The 19,188-nt window shown below is 42.1% G+C and overlaps 1 protein-coding gene across 1 annotated transcript; it reads right to left on the reverse strand.

Annotated features, from left to right (window-relative positions):
* Positions 1 to 561: 561 nt before the first annotated feature.
* On the reverse strand, positions 562 to 18,976 carry erich3 (glutamate-rich 3). Its single transcript, XM_029706459.1, has 15 exons — positions 18,634 to 18,976; positions 16,660 to 16,753; positions 14,029 to 14,154; positions 13,604 to 13,675; positions 13,321 to 13,449; positions 11,421 to 11,579; positions 10,995 to 11,207; positions 9,469 to 9,646; positions 9,095 to 9,281; positions 8,605 to 8,837; positions 6,932 to 7,084; positions 6,182 to 6,634; positions 4,549 to 4,683; positions 866 to 4,450; positions 562 to 745 (listed from the first exon to the last, which is right to left on the reverse strand). The coding sequence occupies exons 1-14, from the start codon at positions 18,672 to 18,674 to the stop codon at positions 891 to 893; spliced, it is 5,733 nt and encodes a 1,910-aa protein (XP_029562319.1). The 5' UTR covers positions 18,675 to 18,976; the 3' UTR covers positions 562 to 745; positions 866 to 890.
* Positions 18,977 to 19,188: the final 212 nt, after the last annotated feature.

Genomic DNA, 19,188 nt, shown 5'->3' on the forward strand with positions numbered 1-19,188 from the left:
ATGCAGGGATACAATTTGTGACAACAGATCATGTATACATTACAGATAAAGTTAAACAAATCTCTGGAAAGATATCACAACGTAAAATATGGAAATCTATCGCATAAATCTTCTTTCTGTATATAAATAATGAACATTATCTGTATAATTAAGGTTATACATCCAGTATAAAGAGCCAACTGTATTTCCTCTCCAGTGCCAAACTATAATCCCATCAGGTCTTTGTCATCAACGCAAAAGTGTTGTAAGTGCTTTAAATCAGTGGTGGCCGGGAGTATTTTATTTTCTCTCCAAACCAATCATCACACAACCATGCCTTGCGAAGTGTGTTAAGGTGCTTTGGGGCAAGCTGACCTCCACAAGGCTTAACGACTATGAATGATTTATTTATTTGTGCAGCGTGAATTGAGGGGTATCTGTTTGCAGGGGGCTGGTGACAGCACCTGTGCTTGATACCTCCAGCAGACAAGGTCTCACTGTTTGTCCCCAAAAAGGGATGGTTGTAAACATCTATGCTACTATCAAAACCTTTATAAAGACACACATTTTCATGACCCAGACTTTTTTGTTGGTAAAAAGGGGGAAATCATTAAACTCAAACATACATTAACAATTGTGGAGCAACTGTTCCTGCAGTGTCATCTCATGAGAACCATTGCAGCAAGAATAACGCAACTCCGGAAAGAATGTGATGTCGAAGAATATCCTTCCAGGCCATCCTGCAGCCATCTGATTGTCTCGTGTGCTTTATAATATAGATAGAGCAAACGTCATTCAAAATAATAGGCCAATATGCTATCTTACTTTCTTTTTCAGATATCAACAAATCTCAGATATATAGAAATTGAATAATTGTGCAGCTTACCCTTGTGCCAGCATGTTGCTTTCTTCTAATAACTACTGTCAGTCGGTGCAGTTGTCAACAGAGGGTATGAGGTGTGGCCAATCAGCGAAGAGTCTTCCACTGAGCAGGTGCTCAGCTGGTCAATCAGCTGTAGATCTTCTTTGTCTCTCCTCCTGCTTCCATCCAGTTGTTTAGAATGGAGCTGTACACTTTGGGAGTATTCCTGGCTCTCATTCTCAGATTTAGAAATGACTCTTAGCTCTGTTATTTCTGTAACCTCTGCAGCCTCTTTCTCTTTCGGTTCCTTTGTATCTTTGGTGTCTTCTGGTTCTCTTGATGTTGTGCCAGATTCAGAGTGATTCTCTGGACTCTCAGACGTCGTCAGGACGGTTATCTCTTCCGACGTTTGTTGCTCGTCCAACCCAGAATTGTCTTTGGTTTCTTCAGTCTCTGCTGGATTCTCAATGATATTTTCAGGCCTGCCACTGGCAGCTGAATGGTTAGAGCCCTGTATACTTTCAACGTCAGCTTTGGACATTTCTGTCAGATCAGTTTCTCCCTGCATTGTCATATCTTTGTCCTTGTCATCCTCAGACATCCCCGTTGTTCCTTTGAGCTCTGAAGAACTCTGACCCTCCTCCTGTGGCCCAGCTGTGTCTTCTCTGCTGCTGTGTTCAAGTTCAGTAGAGAGTGTGAAGAGAGTGACTTCTGTTTCTTCTTTCGCCTCGAGAGAGTATTTTGTTATCCCAGTTTCACTGGCTTCATCGTCTCTTGAGTGAGTACTCCTGAGATCTGATTGGATCACTTCCACCTTGTTACTACTGTTTGACTCATTTTCATCTTTTGTTGATGGGGCTGCCTCTTTAAGTTCTGTAATTGTACTCTCAACAATGGTGTCCCCTCCGCCTCCAACAGCTGCGCTCCTCTCTGAGGCATTGGTATCATGATCGTCAGGTTTCGGGTCTGGTGTCTTTGCCGTTTTAGTAGGTCTCTCTGGTCTAGAAAGTTCGGTCACGTGTGTTGGCGCTATAGCCCTGGCATCTGAATTAGACTCACTGATGACATTCTCAGAAGTAAAGTAATCTAGAGGCTCTATGAATGTCTCGAAGAACTTTGAGGATTGATGTACATTCACCCAGTTAGTTACAAGATCCCTATTGTCTCCTTTCTCCAAGGTCTCTGGAGTTGCAGCATGGTCCTCAGCTTTAACACTTTCCTCAAGTACATTAGCTTCCTTACCTGATGCACTGCTTTCTTTTTGTTGTGTTTCTGACTGAGGTTTGAGCACAACGCTGGCTCCTTCTTCAGATGGCTTGCTTGCCCCTTCTGTGGATTCGTCTTCCATTTTATGTTCTTTTTCCTTCAGATCTGATTCAGTCTCTGTAGTATCTTCTAACTCCATAGCTCTGGGTTCTGATGTTTGAGCTTGTGTCTCTTCAGAAACAACAATCACCTCTGTAGTAGCATCATTAACTTTCTCTTTGCCGTCATCCAAGCTATCTGTGCTTGTATCTGGGTTCTTATCTTCACTCTCAAGTATAGCATCTACAATTCTGTCCTTTGACTGAGTTTTTTGTTCAGACTGCTCTTGAGACTCTACAGATGCCTCTATCTCCTTGACATTCTTAGTCTCCTTATTAGCATTCTCTGACATAGCCTCTTCTTTGGATTCAGCCCCAGTGTTAACTGACTCTGGGTCTCCTACATGTGAACCAGCGTGGCTATCTCTGTTAGATTCCTCAGCCTTGGATTCTTTGTCTTCTGTGTCTGCATCCTGATCTACTTTGGTATTTTCACATTTGTCATTTGCCTCTTCCTGGTCTTTAGGATCTTCCTCTGTCTCCACCTTGTTTAGGTCATCTGTCTTTGTTTCTGCCTCCATGTCCTTTTCATCTACCTTCTCCTCTCCTGTATCGTTTTTGCCTTGGTTTGTGGACTCTGTCTCCTCTCTTGCGGTGTCACTCTGAACTTCAGAGGCTGCAGCTGTCTCTCCATTCTCAGAATCTACCTCACTGTCCTTTTTCTCTGTTTCTTTCCTGCTGACTAGGGTCTCATCTCTGGCCGCAGTGCTATCTCCAACAATTGGAGCTGAGCCACTCTCTTTATCAGATTCATCATTCTCGTCCGCATCACATACAGATTCTTGAACATTGTCTTTGATCTCAGTCTCTTCAACTTTGACCTCAGTTGTTGTCACGTTTTCTCCTTCCTCTGCTTTAAGTTCACTGGCTTCCTCTGCATCCACAACATTTTCCTCAACTACTTCCTCTCCCACTTTCTCTCCTGTTTCATGCTCAGATACTTTTGCTGCTTTATTTTCTTCAACCATTTCCCCACTTTCTAGCTTGCCCTCTTCTTTTACAATTTCTTCTCCATCATTGTCTTCCTTTTCTGCCTGTCCAACCTTCTTCTCTTCACACTCCACCTTATCTTCTACTTCTGCTGCCTTTTTGCTGTCATCTGTTTCTCCCTCCTCTGCCTTATTCCCCTCAGCATTTTCTCCACCCTGTGTCCTCTCTTCTGCGTTATCCTCCCCATCTTTCTCACTTCTGTCTACCTTACCCTCACTAACTTTCTCTTCATCTCTCTTAGCTTCTCCAGTATTTACTTCCTCAGTCTCTTCCTTTTCTTCTTTCTTATCATTTCCAGTCTTTTCACCGTCCTTTACTTTCCCTTCTTCAGTTTGGGCAAAATCATTTTCTACCTTATCACTTGCCTTATCCTCTGTAGTAGTTTCTCCTCCAGCTTCATCCTGACCAGCTTCTTTTTCTAGTCTGTCTTCCTTCATAGCCTCCCCTGTGTCACTCTCAAGTTTGGCTTCGGTTTCTCCAGGTGCATCCTCACTCTTCTCAGCTCCCTCTGCTGTCTTTCCAGCACAGACAGTAGTATCTCCACTTTTCTCTGACACGCTGCTTGAATTATCTGCTGTGACTTCTGTCTCTGTGCCTCCAACCGTGTCCTCCTCCTCATCTCCCTGCCTGTCTTTGTCAGTTATAGACATCTCTTTAAGGCTATGGGACTCTGAATCCGCTATGGGCTCTGCTTCACTCTCTGCCACCTCAGTCCCTGCCTCACCCGTCACAGCTGTTTCTATCTCAGTCTTGCTCGCTGGTTCTTCTGGTGCAGATGACGCATCATCTTTAGTGCTTTTCATCTCCTCTGACTCACTAGGTGGTATGTCTGGATCTGCTGTGGTTTTCTCTTCCTGCTGCTCTTTACTGGTTACAGAATCACTTGCTTTAGCTGGCTCGTCCGCCTGAAGATCCACAGCCTCATCTTCTTCCTGGTTGCCCTTAGTTTCTTCACCCTCTTCTTTCCCCTTTGTTTCTACTTTGCTGCCCGTCTCTTCTTGATCATCCGTCTCTGGACTGTCTTTTGGGTCCTCCTCTTTCTCCTCTGTCACACCACTGGTTTCTTCAGTTATCTGTTCAGACTCCGGTGCACCATCTTCCTCCTCTTTCCTCAGCTCAGTCCCGACTTTTTTTCCCTCGGCAGCACTCTGTGAGGTAATTTCCTGTGCACTGAGTGAACTTTCCTCACACTTCACTTCCTCTGTACTGATCTGACGCTCCAGAGTGAAAGCCCCGGCTTGCTCTGGTTCCGTACCTGCGGAAAAAATAGGCGGTAGGTGAGTGACTAATAACATTTTCTCACACACTAAATATACTGCACAGGTGTTAAGGACAAATAAGTGGAGCTCTTACCAATGGTGTCCTGTTGTTGGTTTTTCTCAGTGGGGTCTTCCTCTGTCTCAGTGCTGGTGTCACTCAGCTCTGGCTCTGAGTTACTCTGAGCCTCCTTCAAAATGGCCTCTGCTAGTTTCTCCTGCACAGACTTGGCTTGGGTTTGGCGTGGGAAGGAGACAGAGACGTGAAGCATGCAATGAATGACCTTTACATGTCAACAAACACAAGCAGTATAATCATATACAAAAAGAACATCATGAGGAGCCATTAAAACAAAAATAAACTGAAAGCAATGATTGGACATTAGACAGAACAAAGTCAAATGAAACTTCATTTCAGAGAGAGACTCATTTTAATATTTACATTAGCCAATTGAAGGAGAATAGTATAATGTATATCACATTCAGATGTTCAGCATGCATGAAATAAATGCAGGTTGACGTTTATTGTCATGAATCTGGCCCTGGAGGCAGAACTGACCAATTTCTGCTAAGGCCAGTTGCAAAGTAAAAATCAGCTATATTGTACAAATTCATGAAAACAAACATTTGCTTTTTGGTCTTAATTTAAGGTTAGGATTTTAGGCATTAGGGTTAGCAGTGTGGTTAAAGTTATGGTTATGTTTAAAATCTGATTTTATGAGTTTGTGGCCGTGCCAGCTAGTGACCACTCTACAGAGCTGCCCCCAGAACAAGATTCATGACGAAAAACGCTAACCAGCTAAATAAACAAGCAAAAAGCAATACAGAGAGAAAGTTCATGGGCCCAAACAAATAAAAAAAGATATTTTGTGTTGGCCAAAATTACATCAACGTAACAAAGAACACAGGAGAGCAAACTCAAAACAGACATTCACAATCCTCAGCTCAGTATTTTCAGACGTAATTTGTTAGGTATACAGTACAAAGTTGTTAATTAAGAATGTTGAATCTGTTCAACCAATTCTGAGGAAGAACTACGGTGAAGTAATACAAATTCCTCAGAGGCATTCTACAGATGTAGGATCTTAATTTGATCACGCTGTTGCAGGAGAACTTTCCTGCAATTCAGGAAATGTAAAACTTGTAGTGTATTTGAGGTTTAAAAAGCCTCTTGAAGTTCGTAATTTCCACTTTGAAATTTTAGACTACAAGAAGGTCCTTGAATTATAATCCACGTAATAATTCACATTTCCTGTTGCTTAAGGATTATTTTCCTGCTGTAGCTCAAATTAAAATCCTACATCTGTACATTACAATGTTTATCAAATTAAAGTCCAAAAACACTGGCACGCACTTGAATAGAAACACAGATGAGACCAAAAAAGCATGTTCCCACTTAGCTCCAACAGCCATCTTATTTATCATCACAATTACAAGGCGTGAAGGAGAATGAGAAAAGAACAGGCAGGTCCAAAATGCAGCAGGAAATGGTTTCTCCCAAGCAACACACAGAATCACCTTTTCCACCATCCGAACTGACCTGTTATCTCACAATACTCAGAATTAAATCAATGGATTCTTATGTAAAGGCCTGTATACATGGAAATATATAAAGCTCAACTAATGTATTATATAGAAAAACTAACAGCTCTGATTATGGAAAAGGCCCCAGAGAGGGGAGGGGTACAGCTCTCATTCAGGCGAGTCTGGATGTGACGGTACATACTTACCCCTCTCAGGCGCCTCCTCCTGTGTAGACTCACCCTTCGCCTTAGCCCCACTCTCCTTGTCTTCCTCCTTAGCCTCAGCACTCCCATCATCATCCCCTTTCCCCTCCTTCTCTGACAGCTCACTTGTGTCTGACACCTCAAGCTCTGTGGGTCTTGCTGTGCTGTCCCCAGGGCTGTACCCCAAGGTCCCTGTGTCTTCCTCCCCAGTCGAAGTGGTCTGGGGTGGGGTAGGAGAGCTGCTCTCTGTGGCTGTGGTGGGATCCTCTGTGAGTGGTTGGTCTGGATCAAGTGCTATGGTGGTGGGGGTGTCTTTTGCCTGTTCAGCCTGGGGAGGAGCCTCCTCTAGGTCAGCTGCCTGGTTGACTGCTTGGTCCTCCTTGGCCTCAACCTCACTGTCGTCCATGTCACTTCCTGAGGAGCTGGAGTCTGACCTCGACCTTGACCTTCTCTCTTCTACAAGGGAGACAGTGTTAACAGGAGACAAAGGAATAGAACATTTATCATTTGAAGAGCTAAGATCTACGATGATTGGATGAAGTGGGTTATATTTGGATTGAGATCTACAATGAAGGGATGAAGTGGACTATATTTGGATTGAGATCTACGATGAAGGGATGAAGTGGACTACATTTGGATTGAGATCTACGATGAAGAGATGAAGTGGACTATATTTGGATTGGGGTGTAAACTCGTTTATTAATTAATTTCCATTTGATTATAAATCAAGATTTTTCAAGATTATTAACTAACCATCGTTGTCATCGTCCTCACTGTCAGACTGTTCGTCTTTCTCTCTATCCTCTCCGTCTCTTTCTCTGGAGGGAGGAACACTTTTCTTGTCTTTCTCTTCTCCTCTGTCCTCAGCCTGCCCCTCGTCGTCCGCCTCAAAGTCCTCTTCATAGTCTGTTGGGAAAAACAAATAGCGCCTTATGACTCCATCGCATGAAAACTATTTTTAACATGATTAACTATCTTATTAAGATGATTTTAATTGTGTACCATAGATAGTTAGACAGAGCAACTACTATGATTCTATTATGGGGTGGCAGGTAGCCTAGTGGTTAGAGTGTTGGGCCAATAACCAGAAGGTCGCTGGATCGAATCCCTGAGCTGACAAGGTAAAAATCTGTCTTTCTGCCCTGAGCAAGGCAGTTAACCCACTGTTCCCTGAGCACTGAAGATGTGGATGTTGATTAAGGCAGCCACCTGCACCTCTCTGATTTAGAGGGGTTGGGTTAAATGCGGAAAACACATTTCAGTTCAATACATTCAGTTGGACAACTGACTAGGTATTATTAATAATTTTCACAAAAATATTGGTAACTTATGCCTTGTTTATGACAGCCTATGATGGATGCTATGTCTTCATGTACAGTTGAAGTTGGAAGTTCACATTTAAACTCAGTTTTTCACAATTCCTGACATTTAATCCTAGTAAAAATTCCCTGTCTTAGGTCAGTTAGGATCACCAGTCCCTCCTGCAGCAAAGCACCCCCACAACATGATGCTGCCACCCCCGTGCTTCATGGTTGGGATGGTGTTCTTCGGCTTGCAAGCGTCCCCCTTTTTCCTCCAAACATAACGATGGTCATTACGGCCAAACAGTTCTATTTTTGTTTCATCAGACCAGAGGACATTTCTCCAAAAAGTACGATCTTTGTCTCCATGTGCAGTTGCAAACCGTAGTCTGGCTTTTTTATAGCAGTTTTCGCACCAAAGTATGTTCATCTCTAGGAGACAGAACGCGTCTCCTTCCTGAGCGGTATGACGGCTGTGTGGTCCCATGGTGTTTATACTTGCAGACTATTGTTTGTACAGATGAATGTCGTACCTTCAGGCGTTTGGAAATTGCTCCGAAGGATGAACCGGACTTGTGGAGGTCTACAATTCTTTTTCTGAGGTCTTGGCTGATTTCTTTTGATTTTCCCATGATGTCAAGCAAAGAGGCACTGAGTTTGAAGGTAGGCCTTGAAATAAATCCACAGGTACATTTCCAATTGCCTCAAATGATGTCAATTAGCCCATCAGAAGCTTCTAAAGCCATGACATCATTTTCTGGAATTTTCCAAGCTCTTTAAAGGCACAGTCAATGTAGTGTATGTAAACTTCTGACCCACTGGAATTGTGATACAGTGAAATAATCTGTCTGTAAACAATTGTTGGGAAAATGACTTGTGTCATGCACAAAGTAAATGTCCTAACCGACTTGCCAAAACTATAGTTTGTTAACAAGAAATTTGTGGAGTGGTTGAAAAACTAGTTTTAACGACTCCAACCTAAGTGTATGTAAACTTCCGACTTCAACTGTAGCTGTTATAAAGGCTTTGTAAATGCATGTAAGGGAGGCTACAGTAAAGTGTGACCAAAATGTCAATATAATATTGATATAACTCTCAGGTCTCCATCTGTGCAGCTCAGTGTACCGTCTTTGGGTTTGTCCTCCTCTTGTGGAATGTCTTCTTTGATCTCTGTCTCCATGTCCTGTGGCTGAGTTGTCTCAGGCTCTGGTTGAGAGTGACTGTCTTTACCAATCATCTCCTCCTCCACCTCTGCAGTGTCCTTCCCAGTGTCTAGAGGGCGGTTGACTATGATTTCCTCTTTGACTCTCTTTGGAGGAGGGGTGGGTTTCTTGTCTAACCCCATGGCTATGATACACCTGGAACATGAAAATGGACCTCACATACTGTATCCTTGTGCACCTGATATGACTGCAGACATTGAACGTGTATCGCTGAGATTTCATCATAATTGGCGATTTATTGACAAATTCAGATAATAGAGGTGCTAAAAAAAAGAGTTTGGATTGAATATACATTTTCTAACACTCAGGATAACATCTTTGCTTTCGACATGACCACTCCATTCACAGACAGTAACATGTACTTTTAAAATCCTGCTGTTACTGTATCTTACCTGTAGCAGGGCGAGGCTCCCTCCGTGCTGGAGAATCCAAAATGTCCGTGGCGGCCGCCTAGCCGGGAACCCTTCCGGTGTTTGAACTCACAGCAGGAGCTGAGGCGCTCCACCTGCAGCCCGTTGAGAAAGAACGTCAGGCTGAAGGGGAAGCCACGGTGGCGCCGCGACACAAACTGGAACGTCTCTAAAACAAATAGAGGTAAAGTAGATACTTTTGTATTGTAGTATTTCATATTTTATGGAATGTTTACGCAATCTGTATGCAAATGGTTTGAGATTAGAAAAAAAAGTTTAAAAAAAATATTTGTGTAGACCTGAATCTGTCTGTCACACACTCACTGACCTCCCTTCCTGCATGTTCCCATACTGACCTCCCTCCTTGACTCTGCCCTTGTACACACACAGGTTCTCTCCCCCACAGTGCTGCTGGAACACCTTCACCTCATCCCTCATGTCCATCAGGTCATGTGACAGGTGCACTATCTTTCCAAAGAACACCATGCTCACACATACTTTACTCTGCACAGAGGTCCGCAGGAGAGTAGAGTCCTGGAAGCAAAAACACATTTGTTTTCAATGTGTCCTGCGGCCTTTATAATACTGCAAAGGAAGAATTAAATCAGTAAGTACCCGCCAGGGCCATTCATTCAAAATGTATATACGCATGACTGTAAGTCACTTCAGATAAAAGCATTTGCTAAATTGCATATATTATTATTATATTACACTAAGTAAGCACCATAAAACCTGAATGGTTTCTATTGGGTATGATAGAAGTGGGCAGCTAACTTAGTCACTGTGCCTATCTGGAGAGCCCTTGTAATCAAACTGTACTATAAATTACAGCTGTGCACTGGTTCTGGAGCATTATATATCTGAGAGAAGTGGGATTTGGTCTGGCATAAAAATGCTTCACTGTGTGTTTATTGTAGGGAATAAAAAAAACTCATGTGTAGGATGTCCAATCAAAAACGCATATTTTGACAAATGGGTCGAATTATGTTAATTATGTAGATAATCCTCCAAGAAAAGCAATGGTCCAAACCTAATATCTCTGTCAGATGAAAAATGTTTGTTTTTTTAAATCTGGAAAATTGCATCGCGCCAACTAGGCTGGATTCTGTGCAAGAATTAAGGCTACTGGTTACCTGACAAGCTCATTTTCCAGTTGAACTCATCATCTTTCTTCGCGAATCCACAGGACATAAAAACAACACAGAGGTAAGATGGATATCGAGTTTGAGACGTGACATGTAGTAGTTTCAAATTGTAGTATACGCTTTTAATATTAAGCGTATCTCTGTGAAATATTAACAGAGCACTGAGCTTATACCAAGCTTTTTATTTTCAAAGCCTTTTACATTTAATTCAGCTCGTGTCATGCTAATTTAGCTCTTTGCAACCCGCAGATAACGATTTTGAAGACGACAACCCCGAAATGTAAAATCCTCAACAGTTGTTACGAGAACCCTGCACCACTATGTCAACAGCGCTCAGTGATTATTATCGGATGTATTAGGTTACGAAATCTGACTTCTTCGATATAATGTTAATGATATGTTAGAGAAAGACCCCACTGAACAATTCAGAACATGAATAATCATATTTGTATTGGTAAAATGTATTTTATATCATGAGAAAGTGAAATTTCATAACCAAAGCACGTCTCCAACAACTCTGTTTGTTTATTAATAAAGGTACGTGGTGGAGCTCACGAGTGTGCAGATTCTATTTATTTTATACCGACTTTTTTTGACCCGCACCCCATAAAATAGTGTGCGTTTGATCAGACTTGACTATAGAATGGTTGGACACTCTACCATCTGTCATCTGAAGGGTGGAGGGAACTATGGTTGAAGAGGTAGAGAGGGAGGAAGGGAGAAAAGACGAGAGAGACCTCCGTCATTCCGGGGCCACTTGGGGCCGTGGTGGGGCGCAGTCTCCGTCCCCTGAAAGTGCCATTGGGGGTACCCTTAAAACCACCCCTCTCTTTCCTCTTAGTCGGAGGTGGCACTGGGGTAACAAAGTTGTTGATGACTGGAAGGCGGTAGGGGGATATACCCCGGGAAAACTCTGTCAAGGTCAAATGTCTTCTGGAGTCTTTGTCCATCTGGAAAGAAAATACAAAATTCCTGTGATAACGCTTCAATTACAAGTTCATTCCGGGAATTCAAAGGCAAGCAAGTGCAATAAAACATGCATGGAATTCTGACTAACGGCTAGAGACTCCACTGGTGGCCAGCCCCGTAAGTCTGTGTGTGTCTGCGTGCGTGCGTGAGTGCTATAGTGTTATAAATAATACAGTCGATGTTGGTGGTCTCACAATGCAGTTGAAAGGCTGGTCCGTTTCATTGGAGGAGTCATGGGGCCTGTAGGGGGAGGTGTGCCTGTGGGAAGCTGTGGTGCTGTTACTATGGATGGGCTTCAGACGCACCGGCCTCTGCATCTTCCCTGGAGCCGTGTTGGGTCGAGACGAGCCCGGCTGAGGCACACACACACACACATCAATCATACATTCTAAGCGGGATACATATATTTTTTTAAATTCTGATGGACATTTAAATGCTCATCATAGTAAATGTTTCAATATTTTAAACATGCTCTTATCTACACATTAACTATACTGAACAAAAATATAAATGCAACATGCAACAATTTTAAAGATTTTACTGACTTACAGTTCATATAAGAAAATTGGTTAATTTAAATAAATTCATTAGGCCCTAACCTATGGATTTCACATGACTGGGCAGGGCGCAGCCTTGGGTGGGCCTGGGAGGGCATAGGCCCACCCACTGGGGAGCCAGGCCCAGCCAATCAGAAGGAGTTTTTCTCCACAAAAGGGCTTTACTACAGACATAAAAACTCCTCAGACGATCCTGCAGGTGAAAAAGCCGGATGTGGAGGTCCTGGGCTGGCGTGGTTACACATGGTCTGCGGGGTGAGGCCGGTTGGACTTACTGCCAAATTCTCTGAAACAACGTTGGAGGCAGCTTATGGTAGAGAAATTAACATTCAATTCTCTGGCAACAGCTCTGGTGGACATTCCTGCAGTCAGCATGCCAATTGCACGTTCCCTCAAAACTTGAGACATCTGTGGCATTGTGTTGTGTGACAAAACTGCACATTTTAAAGTGGCCTTTTATTGTCCCCAGCACAAGGTCCACCTGTGTAATGATCAAGCTGTTTAATCAGCTTCTTGATATGCCACATCTGTCAGGTGGATAGATTATTTTGACAAAGAAGAAATGCTCATTTACAGGGATGCAATCACATTTGTGCAATTATTTGTTGTTGAGAAATAAGCTTTTTGTGCATATGGAAAATGTCTGGGATTTTTGATTTCAGCTCATGAAACATGGGCCCAACACTTTACATGTTGCATTTATATTTTGTTCAGTGTATGTTTAACCAAGTGCTTTTAATGATATTTGAAGTATTTTTGGCAACACTATATAGTAAGATTTGAATAAGCCCCAACATGCTTGTGATACATCTGTTTGCAGATTTTGTCAAGAGACAGCATCTAACTTCTAGTAAATACAACGATCAAAGCCAGAAAAACCCAGGCAGGCGTTCACCCCTCAACATATGTTGATTCAGCCATTAAGACCTACCACATCTTACATTTCAAAAGCGTGAGATCAACTTGTGTAATCCCACCACTTCACGTTGAATACACTCTTAAACGAGACATTGAGCAAACACAAGAGAGACGTGTTCTTCAGACCTGCTGACTAGAATGTCAACACCAACCTGGCAACTATCTCGGCACGTACAGGCTATGTTTGCATCCTAAATGGCACCCTATTCCCTATATAGTGCACTACTTTTGACCAGGGCCCATCCCTATATATGGAATAGAGTGCCATTTGGGATGCACAGGCCATGAATCAGCTCCACACACATCCATCAACATACAGCCTATAGCTACCGATGAAATACATTTTCCACGGCTGCTGTGTGGTTGAAACAAAGCACAATTTGCTACATGTGTATAACTCTTGTAACAATAACTCTTAAAACGTCCAACGTGATCAAGTTTAAAAACAAACATCATAACCGCCAACACTGATACTTATTTTCCGAAACCTTTGTCACAACTATCCGGCCTTACCTTGTCACAACAATGCGACTCTTGAGCAATCATTATCAAAATTGTTATTAGAGATCCCTAGTTGTGCATTTGCCTTAATTGCTATAGTCTCAGAGGCATCACTCACAGATTCCGAGGATTCAGAGTGCTCCCCCTCTGGCCCAGAATGCTGTGCGTGGGAGACCCTGGGGCCCGTGGGCGGCCGTGGAGACAGGATATGGATTACCTCCTCCTCGTACCTCTTGGAACGTTCCACCTTCACCAAGACAAAAGAATATGGTTATAATGCCTTTACTCACGACTACCCTCCAAAATACACGAGAGACATCGGGTTGCATACGATTATGTTTGAAACAATTAATTCAAAGGAGTCACAGGTTATACAGAATATTCATATCCAAATGAGGCACCTTGATTTTATGCACTCTCTCCCTCCGGGCAAAATCCTCCAACTTCCTCTTGATCTCGATCTGATGGAGACGCTGGATGAGAAGGACAATGTTTACGTTACATGCAGAGGCATGAAGAACCCACCAATCAGAACAATGGGATCATGGTCTCTAGGACAGGGTCATATACAGGAATGTAAATGCAATTTTATTTAGGCTAAATCATGTTCTTATTGTTGTATGTTTGAATTATTTAATGTATTGATTGTTGCTGCCTTCTTGGCCAGGTCTCTCTTGAAAAAGAGACTCTGGGTCTCAATGGGCTTTCCTGGTTAAATAAAAGGTAAAACAATTACTAAAATAAAAAACACTAATGGGGGGGGGGAAATGCAAAACTGACCCAAGGTCAGCGTCTAGGGGCAACTTCCCCCTACTAGCCCTCTCACCTCCATGTCCAGCACCTTATGGAAGATGGCCTGGGCCAGGCATTCCCTCACATGCTTCTGGTGCGCTCTCTGCATCACATTGTGTCTGTACTCTTTGTCTGGGACAATCCGCCCACTCCTGGTGATCTGATAGAATATCAAACATCACATTAGGAAGTGTTATTATTAGCCTGTACGGTCCTCAAAAGAAGATTTTTACTATCTTACCCATTCTGTCTCCCATACACTTCAATGATCATCATCATTACAAAACTGGTTGTTTGGATCCTGGATGCTGATTGGACGAGCAGCGTTCCAAGCCGTGCTGTATTGGCCGTCACAGACACACCTATGCCTGCTATCTCAACTCGGTATTATTTCCCCTTCAAAGCCTACAGTAGCATTTTGTTTGGTTCAGCGTTGGTTAATATAAGACTCGCTGTCTGCCTGTCCAACCTGAGAAACAATGTTTCACTTTTGAATTTCGATCTGTGTAGTACCATACATAGAGTGAACCGTGCCCAAACGAGACGATACAACTTTTTATGAGCCAGTCGAAATCACGCATCAACATAATTATCATGGACAGGCTGGTTCCAGGCATAGCGAAATCAGCGGCCGCTTAGCCTGACCAAAACATTAAGAACACCTTCCTAATACTGAGTTGCACCTCTTTTTTGCCCTCAGAACAGCCTCAATTCGTCGGGGCATAGACGCTACAAGGTGTCGAAAGTGTTCCACAGGGATGCTGGCCCACGTTGACTCCAATGCTTGACTGGGTGTCCTTTTGGTGGTGGACCATTCTTGACACACACGGGAAACTGTTGAGCGTGAAAAACCCAGCAGCGTTGCCGTTCTTGACACAAACCGGTGCGCCTGGCACCTACTACCATACCCACTTCAAAGGCACTTAAATCTTTTGACTTCACCCTCTGAATGGCACACATACACAATCAATGTCTCAATTGTCTCAAGGCTTAAAAATCCTTCTTTAACCTGTCGCCTCACCTTCATCTACACTGATTGAAGTGGATTTAACAAGTGACAAGGGATCATAGCTTTTTCATAGCTTTCACAAAAAGCAGGTATCCTTTAATGTTTTGTACACTCAATGTGTGTATATATATATATATTACAGTATCAGTCAAAAGTTTGGACACACCTAGTCATTCAAGGGTTGTAGAATACATTGTACAATAATAGTGAACACATCAAAACTATGAAATAACACATATGGAATCATGTAGTAATCAAAATAGTGTTAAACAAATCCAAATATATTTTATATTTGAGATTCTTCAAAGTAGCCACCCTTTGCCTTGATGACAGCTTTGCACACTCCTGGCATTCTCTCAACCAGCTTCATGAGGTAGTCACCTGGAATACATTTCAATAATCAGGTGTTCCTTGTTAAAAGTTAATTTGTGGAATTTATTTCATTCTTAATGCATTTGAGCCAATCAGTTGTGTTGTGACAAGGTAGGGGTGGTATACAGAAGATAGCCCTATTTGGTAAAAGACCAAGTCCATATTATGGCAAGAACAGCTCAAATAAGCAATGAGAAAAGACATGAAGGTCAGTCAATCCTGAAAATATCAAAAAAATTTAAAGTTAATTTTTACCTTTATTTAACTAGGCAAGTCAGTTAAGAACAAATTATTATTTACAATGACAGTCTAGGAACAAAATAATAAAGAAAAACCTTTGAATGAGTAGGCGCGTCCAAACTTTTGACTGGTACTATATATATCTTAGGAACTCAGTCTGGATCTCAACTTACTACTGAGAGTAAGAATAGTAGAATACACCAGGTGCAATTTCAAAATGTGTTTGTGCATCAGCAGTTTTTCTCTTGCTATGTCAGTCACTGACAGTCACTCAATTTGCCATGATCTCCACTCCATGGCAAAATGAGTAGAATTGCAGGAAATTAGCTGTAACTGCATTTTTTTCCTCTCCACCCCATAGCAAAATGTATAGAATTGCAGAAAACTTGCTTTAAAGGTCCAGCTCAGCTGTTTTTATCTCGATATCAAATCATTTCTGGGTAACAATTAAGTACCTTACTGTGATTGTTTTCAATTAAAAGGATCAAAAATAAACAAAAATAGCTTCTTAGCAAGAGCAATTTCTCAAGAAAGAATTTAGCTAGGACTGTAGTCTTGTTCCTTATTGCTTAATCACCATCATCATCATTAGCTCTGGTCCAAGGCGTTACATGTGGCTTGTAACACCCGGGACCAAAGCTACATCATCATCATTAGCTCTGGTCCAAGGCGTTACGTGTGGCTTGTAACACCTGGGACCAAAGCTACATCATCATCATCATTAGCTCTGGTCCAAGGCGTTACATGTGGCTTGTAACACCCGGGACCAAAGCTACATCATCATCATTAGCTCTGGTCCAAGGCGTTACGTGTGGCTTGTAACACCCGGGACCAAAGCTACATCATCATCATTAGCTCTGGTCCAAGGCGTTACGTGTGGCTTGTAACACCCGGGACCAAAGCTACATCATCATCATTAGCTCTGGTCCAAGGCGTTACGTGTGGCTTGTAACGCCCAGGACCAAAGCTACACCATCATCAACTAATACAAACTTTGAGGGGAATGTTGCTGATGAGAGTTAACCACTGGTGTTCTTGACGTACCAGGCCAACTCTCTGGAGATGTCTCCTGATCCGGGTGTTGTTGAAGTATCCAGTAAGGTGTTTGTCTGTCAGACTGTTGTAGGCTGAAAGTAGCCTGAAGAGAGAAGGCAGGTCCTATTACATTATGACAGAAAGGCTATTTATTTGTTATGTGAAAACATCATACGAACTGTATCCATTTAATGTGCCTAATATGTCATGTATCAGTAACATAATTCATTTTGGCTGTTCTCCTTTATAGTGGGTTGTATTATGGATTGAGAATACCTGTCTAATGAATTTAGTGGTTCACCGGTCTGCATCACCTCTGAAAGTAACAATTATGCTTAATTTCATCATTACAACATCTAGCCTAAATGTCAATGACTCATCTGCGCCATTAGTAAAAAAAAAAAAAACTAAAATCCATGTTGTTGTTTTTGTCATTAACTAGGCTATCACGGTGCCAGGTCTACCCTCGGATGTGTTCAACTTCAATTCTGCCTAGCTCTTTCCAACACAAACTTGATTTCCTAAAGCGTTAGTCATTGGGACAACAGTATCCCCACAACAATCAGCTCTATTACCGGTGTCTGATTACCTTAGGAATTAAGGGATGGATAGCGCACTTAACCCAATCACCCTTTTGTGTCCATGTCTTTCTCTCCTGCTCTAAATAACATCGGTACGGATTTCTCATCGGGATACGGTCACCAGAGCTTGTCCAAGAGCATGGGATACATTGTCATCCTATACAAAGATATAACATCTAAAGATATGCTACTTAATAATAATATTGCAGCGAATTTAAAGGGATAATTCACCAAATTATAAAAGTACATATTGGGTTCCTTACCCTGTAAGCACTCTATGGACAAGGTACGACGGCAATCCTTGCTTTGGTTTGTTAATATGACCACATATTTTCTTTTTTTTTTACATGTTTCACAAATCCAATACATGTTAATGGAAACAATATAAGCATTTTCACGCTTCACGTCCAAATCATCTCTATGTAACAAAATAATTTAAATATTTTATTTGATACTTTAGGGCGATTTGGTCATGAAGCGTGAAAATGCTTATATTGTTTCCATTGACTTGTGCCAGAAATGCCACAATTTGTGCCACAAATGCTAAAAAGTTAGCATTTGAAACAGTGGCCAGGTAAACAAAACCAAAGTATGGATTTCTGTCATACCTTGTCCATAGACTGCTTATAGGGTAAGGAAATGAATATGTAATTTTAGTAAACTATCCCTTTAACACAACACCTAGTGATCTTAAGAACGGATCTCTTGGTGTAATGGCTAAGGTAAGGTGATGACATTCACTGGACCAGCGTTCAAGTCCCGGTTGGGGCGACCCCAGAATTCACAAAAAAACGGTTTTTGCCATAAGAGAGATGACGGACAGGAGGCCATCCGAGAAGCGTGTACACACGAGGAACTTGGTTTATAGAAGCGTGGGACACGCTTTACCGAAGGAAGGGGTAATGTAGCGACCTGAACGCAACACCTTGCGATCTCGTCAAGAGGTTCGGATCTCTTGGCGTAACCGCCAAGGTGTTACAATGACAGTAGCTGGACCAAGGTTAAGTTGCTATTTGCTAAAATATAATTCGCTATAAAGTCCTTAACAACTTTTATATTGTATATGAGCCACGTTACAATTCCCACCAATTCAGTTACGCCTTTTGGCGAGATGCGTAGGGTGTAGGCTATGCCTTTCACGCCGGTGACCCGAGTTCGCGTCCCGTTCTCTCCATTCTCTACTAATATTTAATGTTCACTTAATTCCATAAAGCTAAGCATTTTTTAAACAGAGTCCAATAGCCTATGAATAAAAAAATATTTCAAACATGAATAATAAAGTCTTAGAATTGTCAACAAGTAGTCTACCCTATCATTCGCGTCTGTAGACAAGCCCTACTAAAACCTCTATCATCACTAGGGAACGTCAACCTGTAAAACATTTCCAAAGAATGGCACCTACCCTGGGTATAGGTGACTCATGATTTCGGGATGCAGTTTCATATAATAAACGGAGCACTCCGGGTCGGAAGACTGTCCGCCTTGGTCAAATACATGCAAATATAGAACCAGACGATAGAATACTGTCCTATTCTAATGCCCGGCTTGGTAAACCCAGACTGTACTTGCTACACTTCTTTCCGAGCGGAACTGATGACAATTTCCCCGTTGCTATGGAAAGTCACGTGACGATGCTATCGAGGAGGCTGGTCTCCACTTACAACTACAGTAAGGATTATTTTCTTTTTCTGCAGGGTATTTTTCTATTGTATTTTATTCTAGAATAAAAAAACATGTCTGAATTATTGGACCTAAATTATATTATATTCTATCCATGATCAGATATGTATGGACCCCATCTGTAGTTTTTTGTATAATTAATTTTTATTTTATTTGTTATTATAATGATGTAGGTAGCAACCCTGGACTGTATTCAGAGCCGGACTGGCCATAGGGAAGTTCTGGCAAATGCCAGATGGGCTGGGCCATCTTTAGTCTACTGGCCCTGTTGAAATTG

The sequence above is a fragment of the Salmo trutta genome, chromosome 22 (assembly GCF_901001165.1).
Source record: "Salmo trutta chromosome 22, fSalTru1.1, whole genome shotgun sequence".
In the NCBI taxonomy this organism is placed as follows: domain Eukaryota; kingdom Metazoa; phylum Chordata; class Actinopteri; order Salmoniformes; family Salmonidae; genus Salmo; species Salmo trutta.

Bases quoted from the DNA above. Each gene is read 5' to 3' on its own strand.
- erich3 (XM_029706459.1), bottom strand. From the start codon at position 18,674: ATGAAACTGCATCCCGAAATCATGAGTCACCTATACCCAGG. The intron at 8,838-9,094 runs GTAAGATACAGT...TTCATGTTCCAG, and splicing joins GGAGCCTCGCCCTGCTACAG to GTGTATCATAGCCATGGGGT. The intron at 4,451-4,548 runs GTAAGAGCTCCA...TTTTTTCCGCAG, and splicing joins CCAACAACAGGACACCATTG to GTACGGAACCAGAGCAAGCC.